Source organism: Equus przewalskii, chromosome 22 (assembly GCF_037783145.1).
Source record: "Equus przewalskii isolate Varuska chromosome 22, EquPr2, whole genome shotgun sequence".
Taxonomy (NCBI): domain Eukaryota; kingdom Metazoa; phylum Chordata; class Mammalia; order Perissodactyla; family Equidae; genus Equus; species Equus przewalskii.
Genome location: NC_091852.1, coordinates 43,293,415 through 43,308,051, shown reverse-complemented (window position 1 = coordinate 43,308,051; position 14,637 = coordinate 43,293,415). Strand labels below are relative to the sequence as shown.

At 42.1% G+C, this 14,637-nt stretch overlaps 1 protein-coding gene across 1 annotated transcript in view; it reads right to left on the bottom strand.

The window, feature by feature from the left end:
* Positions 1–14,637, bottom strand: part of TEK (TEK receptor tyrosine kinase) — a 104,585-nt gene that overhangs the window by 38,143 nt on the left and 51,805 nt on the right. Inside the window, exons 3-7 of the mRNA XM_008519059.2 lie at positions 10,733–10,843; positions 9,715–9,867; positions 6,683–6,814; positions 6,066–6,206; positions 3,212–3,340 (exon numbers count right to left, since the gene is read on the bottom strand). Of these exons, the coding sequence (XP_008517281.1) occupies positions 3,212–3,340; positions 6,066–6,206; positions 6,683–6,814; positions 9,715–9,867; positions 10,733–10,843 (666 nt within the window). The remainder of the gene's footprint in view (positions 1–3,211; positions 3,341–6,065; positions 6,207–6,682; positions 6,815–9,714; positions 9,868–10,732; positions 10,844–14,637) is intronic.

Here is a 14,637-nt window from a genome sequence, read left to right as displayed (position 1 = left end):
GTAACAATAAAAGCAGCTAACATTTAGCAAGTCACGCACCGGGCAAGGACTTCGCAACTTTTACATTGTTTTATCATCACATAATAAACTTGTGAGGTGGGTGCTATTGTGGTCCCTATTTTACAGTTGAGGAGAATTGGGCTCAGAGTCTAGATTCAAGCTCAGATCTTTATGAATCCAGAGTCCACACTCTACTATAATGCTGTGGTGGACCTGGGAGGTACAGTCTCAATATTGAAAGGATCATCTCCGCCACGTCTCCACAGACCCTATTGTTCAGTCCCTCTCGTCTTCTTTTTTTTTTCCTTTTCCTGAAGAAGATTGGCCCCAAGCTAACATCTGTTGCCATTTTTTCCTCTTTTTGCTTAAGGAAGATTGTTGCTGAGCTAACGTCTGTGCCAATCTTCCTCTATTTTATATGGGATGCCACCACAGCGTGGCTTGAGAAAGCAGTGCTAGGTCTGCGCCCAGGATCCAAACTGGCAAACCCCAGGCTGCCGAAGCAGAGCACGCAACCTTAACTACTACATCACCGGGCCGGCCCCCGCCTCTTGCTTTTTAAGACAAGTTTTACAAAAACAAAAGCAAAAAACAAAAACTAGTTCTTCTTCCACTCAGCAAGCAATACCAGGGATGATCCTTGATTTTGAGATATGAGAGCTGTCTCATTGATTGGGAAGTCTGCAAGTGGCGGGTGATTAAAAATATTCACGTTTACATCTAAGAAGTAAAGTGGAATATAACTCCCCCAAATCAATTCCTAGTCAACAGCCAAATCAAAAATGTTGCTGCCAATGTTGAAAGGAGAAAAAATGTCTCTGATATCGACAAAGCCATCAGGATTCCCTGTCTAATATCTGCCATAGTAGAGAATGAATAAGCCTGAAATATAACCATTTTATTCTGAACTGTAGGGTCTTAGAGAAGCTCGACCATTTGTAACTAAATGTGAGACATGGTTGAAAACAGTCCAACATTCTGTAAGGAATGTAGGAGAAGGAGCTGTTTCACTCGCGTGCTGCTTCGTAGGGGTACTGGGAGAAGGTGGGGTTAAGTAAACACACCAATATTGACAGTTTATATGGCTATCCTATTTCTCAGGCCTGTAATGAAACAGGCAAAGTGTGTGGAGCAAGAGAGAAAGAGGTCTGATACCTACAAAGGTAATTCCTTGCTATATCTGTAGACGTGGAGAGCTTGTGATTAGAAAATTTACAAATCTTTCAACCTTATTAGTTATTTGCGTAGGAATTTTTATAAGTGCTTTGAAGCTTTTACGGTATTTCTTTCCTTCCCTGTGCCCCTGCATTTTCTGCAGCTGGATGGAGGCGAAGGTAGATGCGCAGGTGGAGGAGGGGATGGGGTGCTGGGGACAGGGGGCTGCTCTCTGAAAGCCCAGAGCCCGGATCTAGGTCTCAGATTCTCACACCTGTTGCAACATCAGCCTTAGAACAGAAAGGAAGGAGCAAAACAAAAAATCCAAATCCTTAAGCTTTTTAGTTGCCCATTTACAATCCAAGCCTCTGGCAGCCCCAAGGCATTTCCTTCCCTTCCTAGGCCCTCCCAGATTCCTGCCCTGTAGAAAGTCCAAAGTCTGGAGAAAGAAGAAAAAGGATAAAGCTGAGAAGCCAAAGCCTTGGAGAAAACAATTGTTCGTATTTCCCCCGTATTTGCTGATTTCTAACACTCGCAGAGAAAAGGTTATCAACGTCTTTCTACTCTGAGTGTAGATTTCACTGGATGTGTTCCCTTCTATGACATTTATATTTATTTGACTGAAAAAGTACTATATGTTTATTATTTTTAAATTTTGAAAATACGCTTCTTTTAATTTTAAAAAGTATATTCTAGGGCAAGGGTTAACAAACATTCTGCAGAGGACTAATAGTAAACATTTTCAGCTCGGCAAGCCGTATGTTCTCTGTGGTAGCTACTCAGCTCTGCTGTGGTGTAAAGGCAGCCATGTACCACATACTGCAGACGGATGGGCGTGGCTGTGCTCCAGTAAAACTTTCTTAATGACAGCAGATGGTGGGGCAAGAAAAAGGAATGAAGTACTGCTAGGTGCTACAACATCGATAAATCTCAAAAACATTATGGTAAGTGAAAGAAGCCAGCCACAAAAGACCACACGCTGTATGATTCCATTTACAGTATACAAAATGTCAAGAATAAGTCAATCTGTACAGACAGAAAGTGAATGAATGGTTCCTAGGGGCTGGGAGGAGGGAAGAGTGGGAGTGGCCCCAAGATCTCTTTCAGTATGATGGAAATACTCTAAAGATTATGGTGATGGCTGCACAACTCTGCAAATATACTAAAAACCGTTGAACTATACATTTTAAAGGGATGGACTTCATGATAAAAAATTATATTTCAATAAAGCTGTTTAAAAAAGATGGGGGCTGGCTTTGGTCTGTGGGTCAGAGTTTGCTGACCTCTGCTCTATGGTAATTTCTGACCTCTGCTCTATGGTAATTTCTGCACTAGAATTATTTAAAATTTCATTTTGAGGGCAATCTTTTCTATTTCTATTTTTTCTTTTTTTTAGGACTTTTTTCTTTGCTTTTTTTTTGGTGAGGAAGATTGGCCCTCAGCTAACATCTGTTGCCAATCTTCTTCTCCCCACACCCCAAAGTCCCAATACATAGTTATATATCCTAGTTGTAGGTCATTCTAGTTCTTCTATGTGGGATGCTACCACAGCATGGCTTGATGAGTGGTGTGTAGGTCCGTGCCCAGCATCCGAACCAGTGAACCTTGGGCCACTGAAGCAGAGCACAAGAACTTAACCACTCGGCATGGGGTTGGCCTCCTCTATTTTCTTCTTTCTTACTATCTTTTAAAAAATACCTTTTGCCCCAATCTCTCCAAAGCAGTTCTTTCCCTGCTGTACATATCCAGGGCAAAGGGTGGTCCTAGAGAAGGGGGCAAAAGAGGTGAGTGGAGCTCTCAGCTGGCCTGTCATTACTCACTGTGCTACAAAGAGTATGTGGTTTATTCCTAGTGGAAAGAGAAATGAAGGCCAGTATGAGAGTTTGTAGAAAAGAATCAGAAAGCTGTCCTGTAGGAGTTGGGCTATATTCTTCCCAACTTGTGGATGGAAACAGAGTGGTTTGAGAATTTGGGGTACTGGGGCAGGAACTATACCAGCAAAGCCTGGTTCAGACACGCTTAACATGGCCCTGACCACCGTGTTACCTTGCTTTACCTTCTCTCTCACACTGGAGCCCTTGGCGTCCTGGAGCGCAGAGGCATCCTTGGAACCGATCACACGTCTCCCCATTGGTACACCTGCACCTGAGCTTACAGTCTGGCCCATAATAACCAGGCTGGCAGGCTGTAAACAGAGACACCAAAAACCAGAGTTAATACAGGGGAAGGGAGAAAACTCAGGCTGTAGGTGGCTAGTTTTATTTTTCTCTCCAAGTTATCAACCTTGCTGATTCATGGAAGGTAGTATGTGATTTATCAGCATTATTTATCGGGATTCCCAGGAAATTAAAGGGCTGGTGAATTCTGTTTCCAGGAGAGTTGAATAAGCTCCCACCAGGCCAGTCTTCTGATAAATAAGAACTAATATAATTTCATTAATAACAACTATAAAAAGACAGCTACCTGAAAGCACTGAAGAGTGGGGGAAGCAGTCAGGTTCTGAAGGGGAATTGAAATTTGGAAGACAGGAATGGCATGCTTCCCAGTTTCCTGCTTTTAGTCTCACAGTTGGATACAGCTAACGCTATGTTGGGGAGCTAAAACTCCAGAGAAAACCTGTAGTCTCACTGACCTGAAGAAACAGGGGACAGACTCAGGGCAACCAGCACCACTGGAAAGTGGCAGGGACAATCTAGAAAGGAGAGCCAGAGCGAGGAAGTCCCAAATCTTTTCCTGGCCCCTGAACCACGCATGCTAAGTATGGATTCAAAGCAGCCCAAGGATAAAAGCACTGAACTGAGTCTGAGCCGATGCCTAAGAGTCAGCATTTGCAGTGTGACTCATACCAAGTTGATTGCCCACTACATCATAACAAAACAAAATCAACATTCCCAAAAAGAATATATCGTACTCCAGAGTCTCCTCAATGTAACATCACAATATCCAAGATACAATCCCAAATAACTCAACACAGAAGAAATGGAGAATTACGATCTAGCCTCAGGAGAAAAGAAAATCAATAAAGATTGATTGACGACCCAAATACTGGAAATAGTAGACAAGAATTTTAAAGCAACTATAATAAGCATGCTCAGCCAGGTAAAGGAAAATATGCTCACAACAAGCAAAACAATGAGGAATCTCAGCAAAGAAAAACTATAAAAAATAAAAAAAGACATTCTAGAACTGAAAGACACAATATGTGCAATAAAAATATCACTATACGGACTTAGCAAAACAATGGAGATGATAGAAGAAAGAGTCAATGAACACAAAGTTAGATCAATAGATATTCAACCTGAAGAACACAGATAGGGAGAAAGCTACAAAAAACGATTAGAGCCTCAGGGACCTAGGGGACAATATCGAAGGGTGTGACACACATGTAAGTGGAGGTCCGAGGAAGGAGTCTGAGAGAACACTAAAATACTTCAATTCATAAAATCCTAGTAATTTTTTGAGCTTCATGGGTTGAAGTGAGTTAATAAATGTGCTCTTATAAACCTGGGTCTGGAGACACATTGACTGTGTAGCTGATGAAGCTTATGGTCTAGACTCCTCGCATGCATGCATCCCTTCCTGGGCCCTAGCAAAGTGTTCCCATATGAACGTTTTTTTTTAAAATTTGTGTATGATTTTTTAATATTCTCTCTTGAAAGAGGGACTGGATCTGCCCCTACCTGGAGGCGCCTTTTACTTTAAGGTATACATTTCTGAGGCCAGGTAGGATTCATCCACTGCTGTGGCTCCCTCAATCTTCCTTGGGGGCCAGAGGCAGCATTTAGAGCGAGCCGAGTGAGGTTTTGTGGGTAGCTGAAGCTGACTTTAGTGTAATCTCCTCTTTTCCCTCTTACTCAGCCCCAGCACTCTGCCGTCCAGTATGGCAGCTGCTAGCCACGGACGGCTACTGCGCGCTCAAAATAGGGCTAGTCCAAATGGAGATTTCAAAGCCTTAGTATGAAAAGAGGAGTGTAAAACATCTCATTCATACTTTTTCTATTGATTTCATATGGAAGTGATAATATTTTTGATATATTCAGTTAGATAGATATTAAAATTATTTCACCTGTTTCTTTTACTATTTTAATGTGGCTACTAGAAAAAAATTGAATTACATATCTGGCTTGCTTATATTTCTACTGAACTGCTCTGCCCTAGAGCATTGTTATCAAGTCACTGGGGACCCCCTCACAGCTCCCAGTAGTGCCAAATGTGGATAAAGGTGGCTTTGTGAGGTAATGGCTAACTTACGCCTTCATATTCACTAGGGGTGGTCTGGCATATTTGGCTGCAGGTTCACGTTAAGCTACTGTGTACAGGAGATGTGAAGAGCATACTGGAAAACAGACACGAAATACACGCCTTTGAGCCCTATCAAATGTGAAAGTATATTCGAGAAAGGGCAGAGGGCACCTCTGAGTAGGTGAAGTTAGGACTGTTCGAGTAAGTTCCACAGAAGATAAGATGTTAACTTCCTTGATTTTCAAATCCCAAATCCTGTCTGGAGGTGACCTAAAAAGGGCTGATATTTATGACGTACTGAAAAAACAAGTCTTCTGTGACCTTCCAACTCAAAGCGTGCTCTCAACCCAAGAGCATCAGCACCACCTGGGAGGTTGTTAGAGATGCAGAACCCCAGGCCCCGGTCCAGACCTATGGAATCAGAATCTGTGTTTTAATAAGATTCCCAGGTGATGTGTATGAGAAGCAATTTCTATGAGGCCCAGAGTCTAATGTAAAGGCATAAGTAACTTCGGATGAAAACATCTGTGATTCAAAGCCCTGTGGCTCAGGGACGGATGGCTGACTGAGCAGTCCAGGTATACCCCACACGATGATTGGCAGCCAGCTGGAGCTCCTTGGGACACCTGCTAGAACTTTTTCTGCTGGGGAGTGTGATTGGTGCATACCTTCATTGCACTGCAGACCCTTCCAGCCTGTGGCACAGGAACACCCGTAGGGGTCTGGGAGACAGAACACGTAGGACTTGCATCCCTCTGGTCCACTACACCTTTCTTTACAAGTTCTGCCAAATGTGTGCAGTCCACAAGCTTTGAGGGGAGAAAAAGATGATTCAGAGTGAAATAGGCAAGTCCTTGTCATGCATGATTCTTCTTTTAAAGGATCTCTCCTAGGTGGAAGAACATGGAAAATTATCCAGTCTCAGCTGTGGCATGGGCAGGGTGAACACCCCCTTATGGCCTATTTTACAGATAATGAAACTGCCCCACAGAGAGGATATCAGAGCCACCACCCACAGTTGTACAGGTTGTGTACTGCACAAACCTAGGGGGTGACATTCATATCACACACATCATAGATTTATATACTTATTACAACTTTCCAGTAGTTGGCAATAAAGAACCTTTAGGAAAGAGCACCTTTTTCTAATTCACACAAAGGTACCATACGGCCTAGCAGGGGCCATTTAGCTTCCATTCCCAACTTTGTCCAGATCTAAAATTCTAAATCCAACAATGATGGCCTTTTAAATCCAGGACTTACTCATCGAGAACTCTTGACTTACCCTTCTCACATGTTCTCCCCATAAACCCAGGAGGGCAAATGCATTCTCCAGTATCTTCATGGCAGACAGCGTTGTTCATACAGGCGGTGCAGACACGGTTACATTCCGGTCCCCACTTCTGAGCTTCACATCCTTTTGTGAAGGAAGACAAGGCTGTGGTGAGTGGAGCACATTTATTCAACAAACCTTTACGGAGCACCTGCAACATGTCAGCCATTTTAGCGGACACCGGCGAATAAAGTAAATCTAACACAACCTCTGCTCTCTGAAAGCTAACATGTGAAACAGATACATCAACAGAAAATAACGATAGAAACAAAGACAAGCAGTACCTATTCCTGTCTCGGGGATGGAAGAGGGCATGAAACAAGGCTTCCCAGAGGATGCTGATACAGAGAATGCGAGAACCTCTGGTCTAGAGTATGTGGAGAAGGGATACGGCTAAAAAGGGAAGCAGCAGCGGTCACATCCACCTATTTTTCAGGTAGAAAACATATAAGAAGTGAAACAAGATACACAAAACCTCAAGGAGAAGGATGGTAGAATGCTTCTAGAGTCATATTTCCCAGCTACTTCTCTCCAGCACTTGGCAATTTTAGATTGTCAATTAGTCCATGGATACCTTCCAATATAAGGCAAACCCAGTGGGGTTGGGGTGACCGTTGTGGCCAGGAATTTAATTCAGTTTCTCTCCTGAAAGGAAGTAGTGTCTTTGTCCCTGAACGTTAGTCTCACAGTGGTAAGTTTGGACCTGTGCCTACAGCTGATGTAACCTCGTAATTTCTTTGGCAAGAACCCCTGGTTATCAGTATTTTCTCTAAAACAATCAGGAAGACTGTCAACACAGACCCTTTTTTACAGGCTTCCACATACAAGATAGAGCTACATAATGTCTAAAAGCTAATATTTACATATACAGGGAAAAATGCTTCTGCACAATGAGTAATTTCTTGAGAACCAGACCCCAGGTTATTGGCACACGTTGAAAACTAATGATGGCAGACACAGGAGATGAGAATGGGCTGCATGTTACATTAAACTATGTCTCTCAGCCTGTACCTATCTGTGGACCTGTCCCAGCCTCACTCCTAATCCTAGGAAGGAGGAAAGAATAAACCTTGAGAGAATAATTGGGGTGATTTCTTGGGGATGGAGAAATCGGGGAAAGAGTTTGTTGATAAGCAACAAGTATGTAATTAGGCTTCTGGTATTTTCTTCAAAAGCCTTGTGGTTTTGTATTTTAGGAAACCATACATTCATGAAATACAGAGAGACGTCCTATAAACTTTGTGCTTGTGAGAAATCTTTTGTCAGGAAGAGAACGTGCATTGGGAAGGATATCGATTCTATAAATACAACCAGTGTGATTTTTAACACACAGCTTTAAGTACTGACTATTCCTAGGCTTCAACTCATCCTGGAAAGACACCCTACAGTTATGGGGAATGGACAAATGCCTTCAGTTCTACCTCATTCCTTACTAAACATCAAAGAGCACACACTGGGGAAAAATACTTTTAAATGGGATGACTGTGGCCCGACTCAAACTTTCTTAGAGTGATTTTAGATATTGGCTGTGCTTCTCAGACAGTTCCACTGAAATACTCCTAAGAGCAAAAGATGATAAACGTGTGCTCCCAGCAATCTGAAAAGAGACAACGTGGAGATCGAAATGTGTTGAAGTCTTTTGCTTTATCTTAAAAGTTCAAGTGAATTTTAAATTCGAGTCTACGCTAAGTCAGGTAGACTCGACTTTGTTTTGACATTTAAAAAAAAGCTTTAAACCTTTTACTATATATCAACATCTGATGTTTCTGATATTGCTGGAAAGTCTGCCATTTGCCCCAACTCTGAGTACCCCTGGCAGCTGGTGCTGTATCAGACTGGAGAAAAACTATCCAAATGAAATGAATGCAAACTGTATCCTTGCCACTCAGACTCTCCATGAGTGCAGTGGAACAAAAGGGGATTTCATCCGCCCAAACTAGATGAATCACACTTTTCATAATCGTACTGTCATATGGCTATATCTGTTTGTCTATTTATAAATGTACCTGTTCTGATTTGGAATTACCCAAGGGACAGTGATTCATCTTATCATCCTTGTATTCCCAACACCAACACAATGCCTGACACAGAGGTACAATCTACACATATTTGTTGAATGAATGAATGAATGAATATAATGCAAAGCAAAATAAATACTCTTCGTGCGTTAGAGATAACAACCTTTAGAGGAATGACAGAGCATCCAACTACTTAGACCCGAAGGCCTGAATATTCAACATCATAACTACCTGGCATAGCTGGGGAAAATTCAGGGCAAATTTTTTATTTTTTGTACATCAAGTTCTTGTGAAAACTACCGGTGACAGTAAGTCTCCATTTTGATAGTTATGATAAGGGAAAAAATTGTTTTCACTAGTTCTAACTTTTGTATTTTTCAAACCTGAAAATAGAAATCACATTAGAGATTTAAATGATCTGGAAAGTGTGGGATTTACAGACTAAATGTTTGACTAGATATTAGACCAACCCAGAAGGCCCAGCTCATCCCTCTGTAGCAGACACCTGGCAGGGAGACGCCAGCTCGCTGTGATTCCCACTTTTTCTAGGAATGATGCTGCTATTCAAGCGTGAGGTCCTACTGCCTGCACTGTAGGATGTGGTCCCATCCTTGTTTACAGCTCATTGGTCTAGGCGAGTAGATATGCAATATATGTTAGGCCAATTTGATTCTCTCTCCTGGGAATTCAAAATTTGGAATTCAAAGAAACATCACTGAAGCTAAGTTAGCATCCTTGAGAGAAAGCCCACCCTCTCTCCCACAGCGCTGAGCCCCAGATCTTCCTTGGAGCCTATCTTTTCTAGAAACTTGCTTGTCAGCTTTTCCATCAATTTTCTAAGAGTCCTTAGTAAACTTCGAACCAATCCCTGGTTTTTGATTAAGCAGCCAGAGTCAGTTTCTGTTACTTGCAACTGAAAATCCTAACAACTATACCATCACAGATGGCGGGCTCTCAGTCACTTACTCCGGACTATCAGCCTGGTGAAGGCCGAGGTGAAGAGGTTTCCTCCTATGTACCTGGCCGAGTACACTCCAGCATCCTGGGGCTGGGCATGAGGCAGATGCACTTCTAAAATATCAGGTACTTCGTGCCGGGGCACTGAATGGATGAAGGAACCTGGTAGGAGAGGAGAGCGGAGAACAATGGTCACACTCAAACACTCCTGTTTCCTTGTCTGGTCCCTCCACTCGATCAGCTTTCCCTGACCTGACATGGAAAATGTGCTCTAGCATATTGGATGTGGCTGAGGAATGAAAAGGCTGAGCTATTTGGTGCTCTCCTAACAGTCAAGAAAGCTATGGTGACTGAGCAGATAGGTTAGTCTATGGGACCCACTACGAAACACATGAAACAAGGGTAGGCTAGAGTTCTTATCTTCTGCAGGGAGAGCTGAACAGGCAAAGCTGGTGGGAGATGTCAGGTAACCCTGCCAACTAATTGATTAACCAGGAGATACCTAGAATCACTCCAATCTGGAAACCCTATCCCTCCACAGAACTCAGAATAATCCCCATAAATATTTCAGCTCAACCAGACAACTGCCACCAAGGGATGCCAAACCGTAGTTGGCCCTAGACAGATTTGGATTGCACACTTGGACCCCCAGAACTACTGCCAATTGGCTCCCAGGTTCACTCTGGTCATTTCCTTAAACTTGCAATCAAACAACCAAACATTTTACATGGCAGAAATCACACCAGCATGGGGTTTTATGGTACATCCATAATTCATATTATACATCCATAAATGTACAATATATGCACATTCATGTATGTATATGACTCTCCACTTTAATTTATTGGACTAAATCAACAAACCTTGCCTGGGAGAGCTTCTATCACAGAATTGCCTTAGCCTGCCTCATAGGAGCTGTGCTTCAAACGTCTGTCCCGAAGACTGCAATAGGATAACAACTCGATATGTTTTGTGCTATCTGATGTCTCACACCATCGTGCTGGAAGGAAACAAAACACATACTCACCATTTTTGTAAATCACTGCATCCTCTTCTTTAATCAACACCTTTTTGAAAGATATGTTCACATTATCTCCCCTGTCCACAGTCATAGTTAGTGTAGCTGGTAGGAAGGAAGCTTTTAAAAGAGCGAGAGAAAACAAATGAGAAAAATCAGATCGCACACTTTCTTCAAGAGCGACTAAACTTTGAACTTTAGAAGATGAGGGCTGGCGATAGGCAGGAGTCAGCTGGTCTTCGTATTAAAAACAGTGGTAGCTAAGGTGCTTTAACCTTTCTTGAGGTTATATACCTTCTGAAGAATCAGATGAAAGGAATGGTCACTTCCTCTGTAAAAAGGTAAATATATACACACAATATGCATATACACAATTTTTCCATGCAATTGTTTTGGGGGGTGCTGAGGACTTTGTGCCAATTAATATCTATTACCAAATGAAGACCTGATATTAACTATAAACTATATTAAGTATGAATCTGCCAGCATTCTTCAAATCCCTACCAAGTTTCCTCAAAGTGGAAAGGAATATGAATGGCCAGACATTTGCCAAATGGCTTGTCCCTTTGTCCTTTTGGGTTATTGTGGCTCCAAATAATTCTCATTGCTTTAGAATTCCCCAAGCATTTCTCAAACGGAATCAGCACAATGCTATATTTATTACTAATGCTGTAAATATTGGAATATTGAAGAATAAGTCAAAGATGGGATCCAATACTTGCCTTCTACCTTTTAATTATCTGTATATGAACTGGCATAGTCATGGGACTGAACAGTACTAGGAGGAGACTGGAGAAGTTACTGTATATTTGTCTTATAAGATCATTTTGGAAACTTCTGTCTCTGTGTCTGGCTTGGAACACCACATTGCCTGAGTTCCTTAGTTTATTGGACAAGATGTGTGAATAAAATCTTCTAACGTACTTCCAGCCACAACATTTTCTGAATTCCTTTAACTGACACCATAACCTGCAGAAAGCCACAACTACAAGAATAAGGGGGGATTAACTTCAGGCTTTATGAAGTTAAGCCAATTTTTTAATGTCAGCTTTATTGAGGTATAATTGACATATAATTTAAGTCAACGTAAAAAATGTACGGATCACCAATAAAAAAAGAGAAACAGAATTCCTTCTGTAGCTGGAGGGCAGGAGAGAATGAAACTAAACAGAAGACATAAAAGGAGGGGGGGGGGAACCCCCCACAACCCAAATCATGGAACACAGAAAAGACAGAACAAAATGGCAGAAGCCAAATCTACGTTAAAAGCTAGAGACTTTCAGAATGAATTAAAAAAATATATATAACTATGTGCTCTTTTCATGAGCTAAACATAATGACATACACACAAGATTGAGAATAAAGGGACAGAAAAATATATACTGGACTAATAATAACTGAAAGAAGCTGATATTGCAATATGTATATCAGAAGAAAAACTTATTCTAAAGCCAAAATAAAATTTTAGGGATGAAGATGGTCTTTACATGATGATAAAAAGGACCCATCCACTGGGAAGATATAATAATCCTGAACTCATATATGCATCTAACAACAGAGCTTTAAAACCCCTGAAATAAAAACTGCCTGGATTAAAGGATGAAACAGACAAATCCACAAGCATAATGGATACTTTCAGAAACTGATTCATCCAACAGACCAAAAATACCAAGGACAAAGATAGATTTAAACAACACAATTAAAGGTCTGTTGGATATTCATGGATCCTTGTACCCAGCTATCTGAATACATGTTATTTTCAAGCATATTGCTTCCCTGTTAAGCCATAAATCACATCTCCATGAATAACCAAGAATCAATATCCTGTAGAACAAATTCTCTGACCAGAATGCACCTAAATTTGAGACCAATAGCAAAACACTCTGTGCCCTAAGGTCTGAATTCTTATAGAGTTTCAGCCTAGGACCAAGTCTTGAGGACCAGAGAGACTCTCGCTGAGGACCGTGGGTGAGTCAGCCTTCATTCTTGTCTCATCTGTGACTTTCCGACTGGTGGCTTGAGAGAGGCTGACCAAGTGCCATGTGCACTGCTGGCTTAGAGAGCTAACCCAGGAGGCCAGAAGTTGCCTCTGACCCACACTCAGAAGGACCGGGGCTTTAGGTTCGCCTGCTTGTTTTCCTCTGTGCCTACTGACCCAGGCAGAGTGGCCTGCCAGGACCCCTACATAAATGCCTTGGTGCAGACAGTGACATGGGGCAAACACAGATGGGAATGGTGTAGATCAAAGGGCACTGTGAGCCCTGGGATAAGATAGCCCGGGGCTTGAGGCCACCCTCTACCACTACTGTCCTTCTGAGCGAGTTACTTCACCTCTGAACATCAGTTTCCTCATCTGTCAGGTGGAAGTAAAAATATTTACCTTAAAAGATTGTTAGGAATATTAAATGATGTATGCCAAGGCCCCAGGTGCTTAGAAGAGGTCAGTATCCTTCCCAAATATAAATAAACAGCCACACTGTTGTGCTGACATTGGTAATATGGACATGAGTGGCAGCCTTCTCAGCAGTACTCAAATGGACCGGCCATATAGGGAAGGCAAGCAGGGGACTGTGTGAGGGGACTTTTGGGGTCTCCCTCTCACTCTGACAAGGTGCTGCATTCAGCAATTCTAACGTGGGCAGCTCTTGCTCCCTGTGACATGCCCCTGGGCCCCTGCGCTCCTGGGCTCCTGGGAGAGTTTTTCTGACCATGTCACGCTGTTGCTCCTTTCTGTGCGGTTTGTTTATATTTTCTGACCCTTTGTATGAAAATTGTTTAGGTGACCGTGGGATTTCTCCCTCAGCATTGTGTTCTGAAAAGGAACTGAGATTCCCTACTAGGCACAACTCCATTGTGGCTTTTCTTTTTCCCCACACTGTGGCTCTTTATTATTTGAGACTTTGTGCCTTTTAAGCTCCCTGTTTTCCTAGGTAGGAACACAGTCACCCCAGAGTTCCACTGGCTGTCCCAGCCTGCCACCTCCTGCATTAATGTCTCTCTGTTGATTGTTCTCTGGAGCACTAAGGAAGGGGTCCACAGCCTTGATGTTATACTTTGGAACCCAGGAGCCCAGCCCGTACACAATGTGTTGACATAAGACTGATGTCACATGACTTAAATGGATCATGAAAGAAATAAGCACATTTTAATAGTGCCTACTAGGGACCAGGCATTGTTCTAAGCACTTTACATATATTTAATTTTCATACTATCTCTATGAGATAGGAACTACAATTATTCTAATTTTACAAATGAGGAAATTAAGGTACAGAGAGATTAAGTAACTTGTCTAAGATTACACAGCAATTTCATGAGACAGCCAGGATTTGAACCAGGTAACTTGGCTCCAGAGACCTCTCATCAGTTGTATAATGCTAGCCCTCAAAAGGCTTTAAAGGCCTACCACCTCACTTTATAAATGAGATTGCTGAGGCCTAGGTTAGATGACTTGCTCAAGATCATTGGGATGGGCTAATTAGTCGACAGAATTTAACTAAGAATACAACTCACTTATGCCTTAAGGACTGGAGAAGAGAATAGATGGTAGTAAACATTATAAACAAAGATGTTTCTCATTGACGAAAAATAATTGAGCAAAATTTCAGTTGTTTCCTTTAATTTAATGATAGATAAGGACTAAGAGTAACAGCGTAGTTTTATGTCCATTATTATTTTCTATAGTTTCACAACAGCCCCGTGAAGACAGGATATCCACGTCTACTGACGTGGGAAATGGAGTTAAAGGTGACTAAGTCCCTTACTCAAGGCTTCCTGACAATGAATAAGTGTGAAAGTTGAGACACAAACTCAAGACCTCCCCACTTGTTCCACAACACCAGCTCTCCAGACTCATCCTCCTCCAGGCCTGCATCCTTAGCTCTCAGTTCCAGCCATTCTGATTCATAGATCAGTTC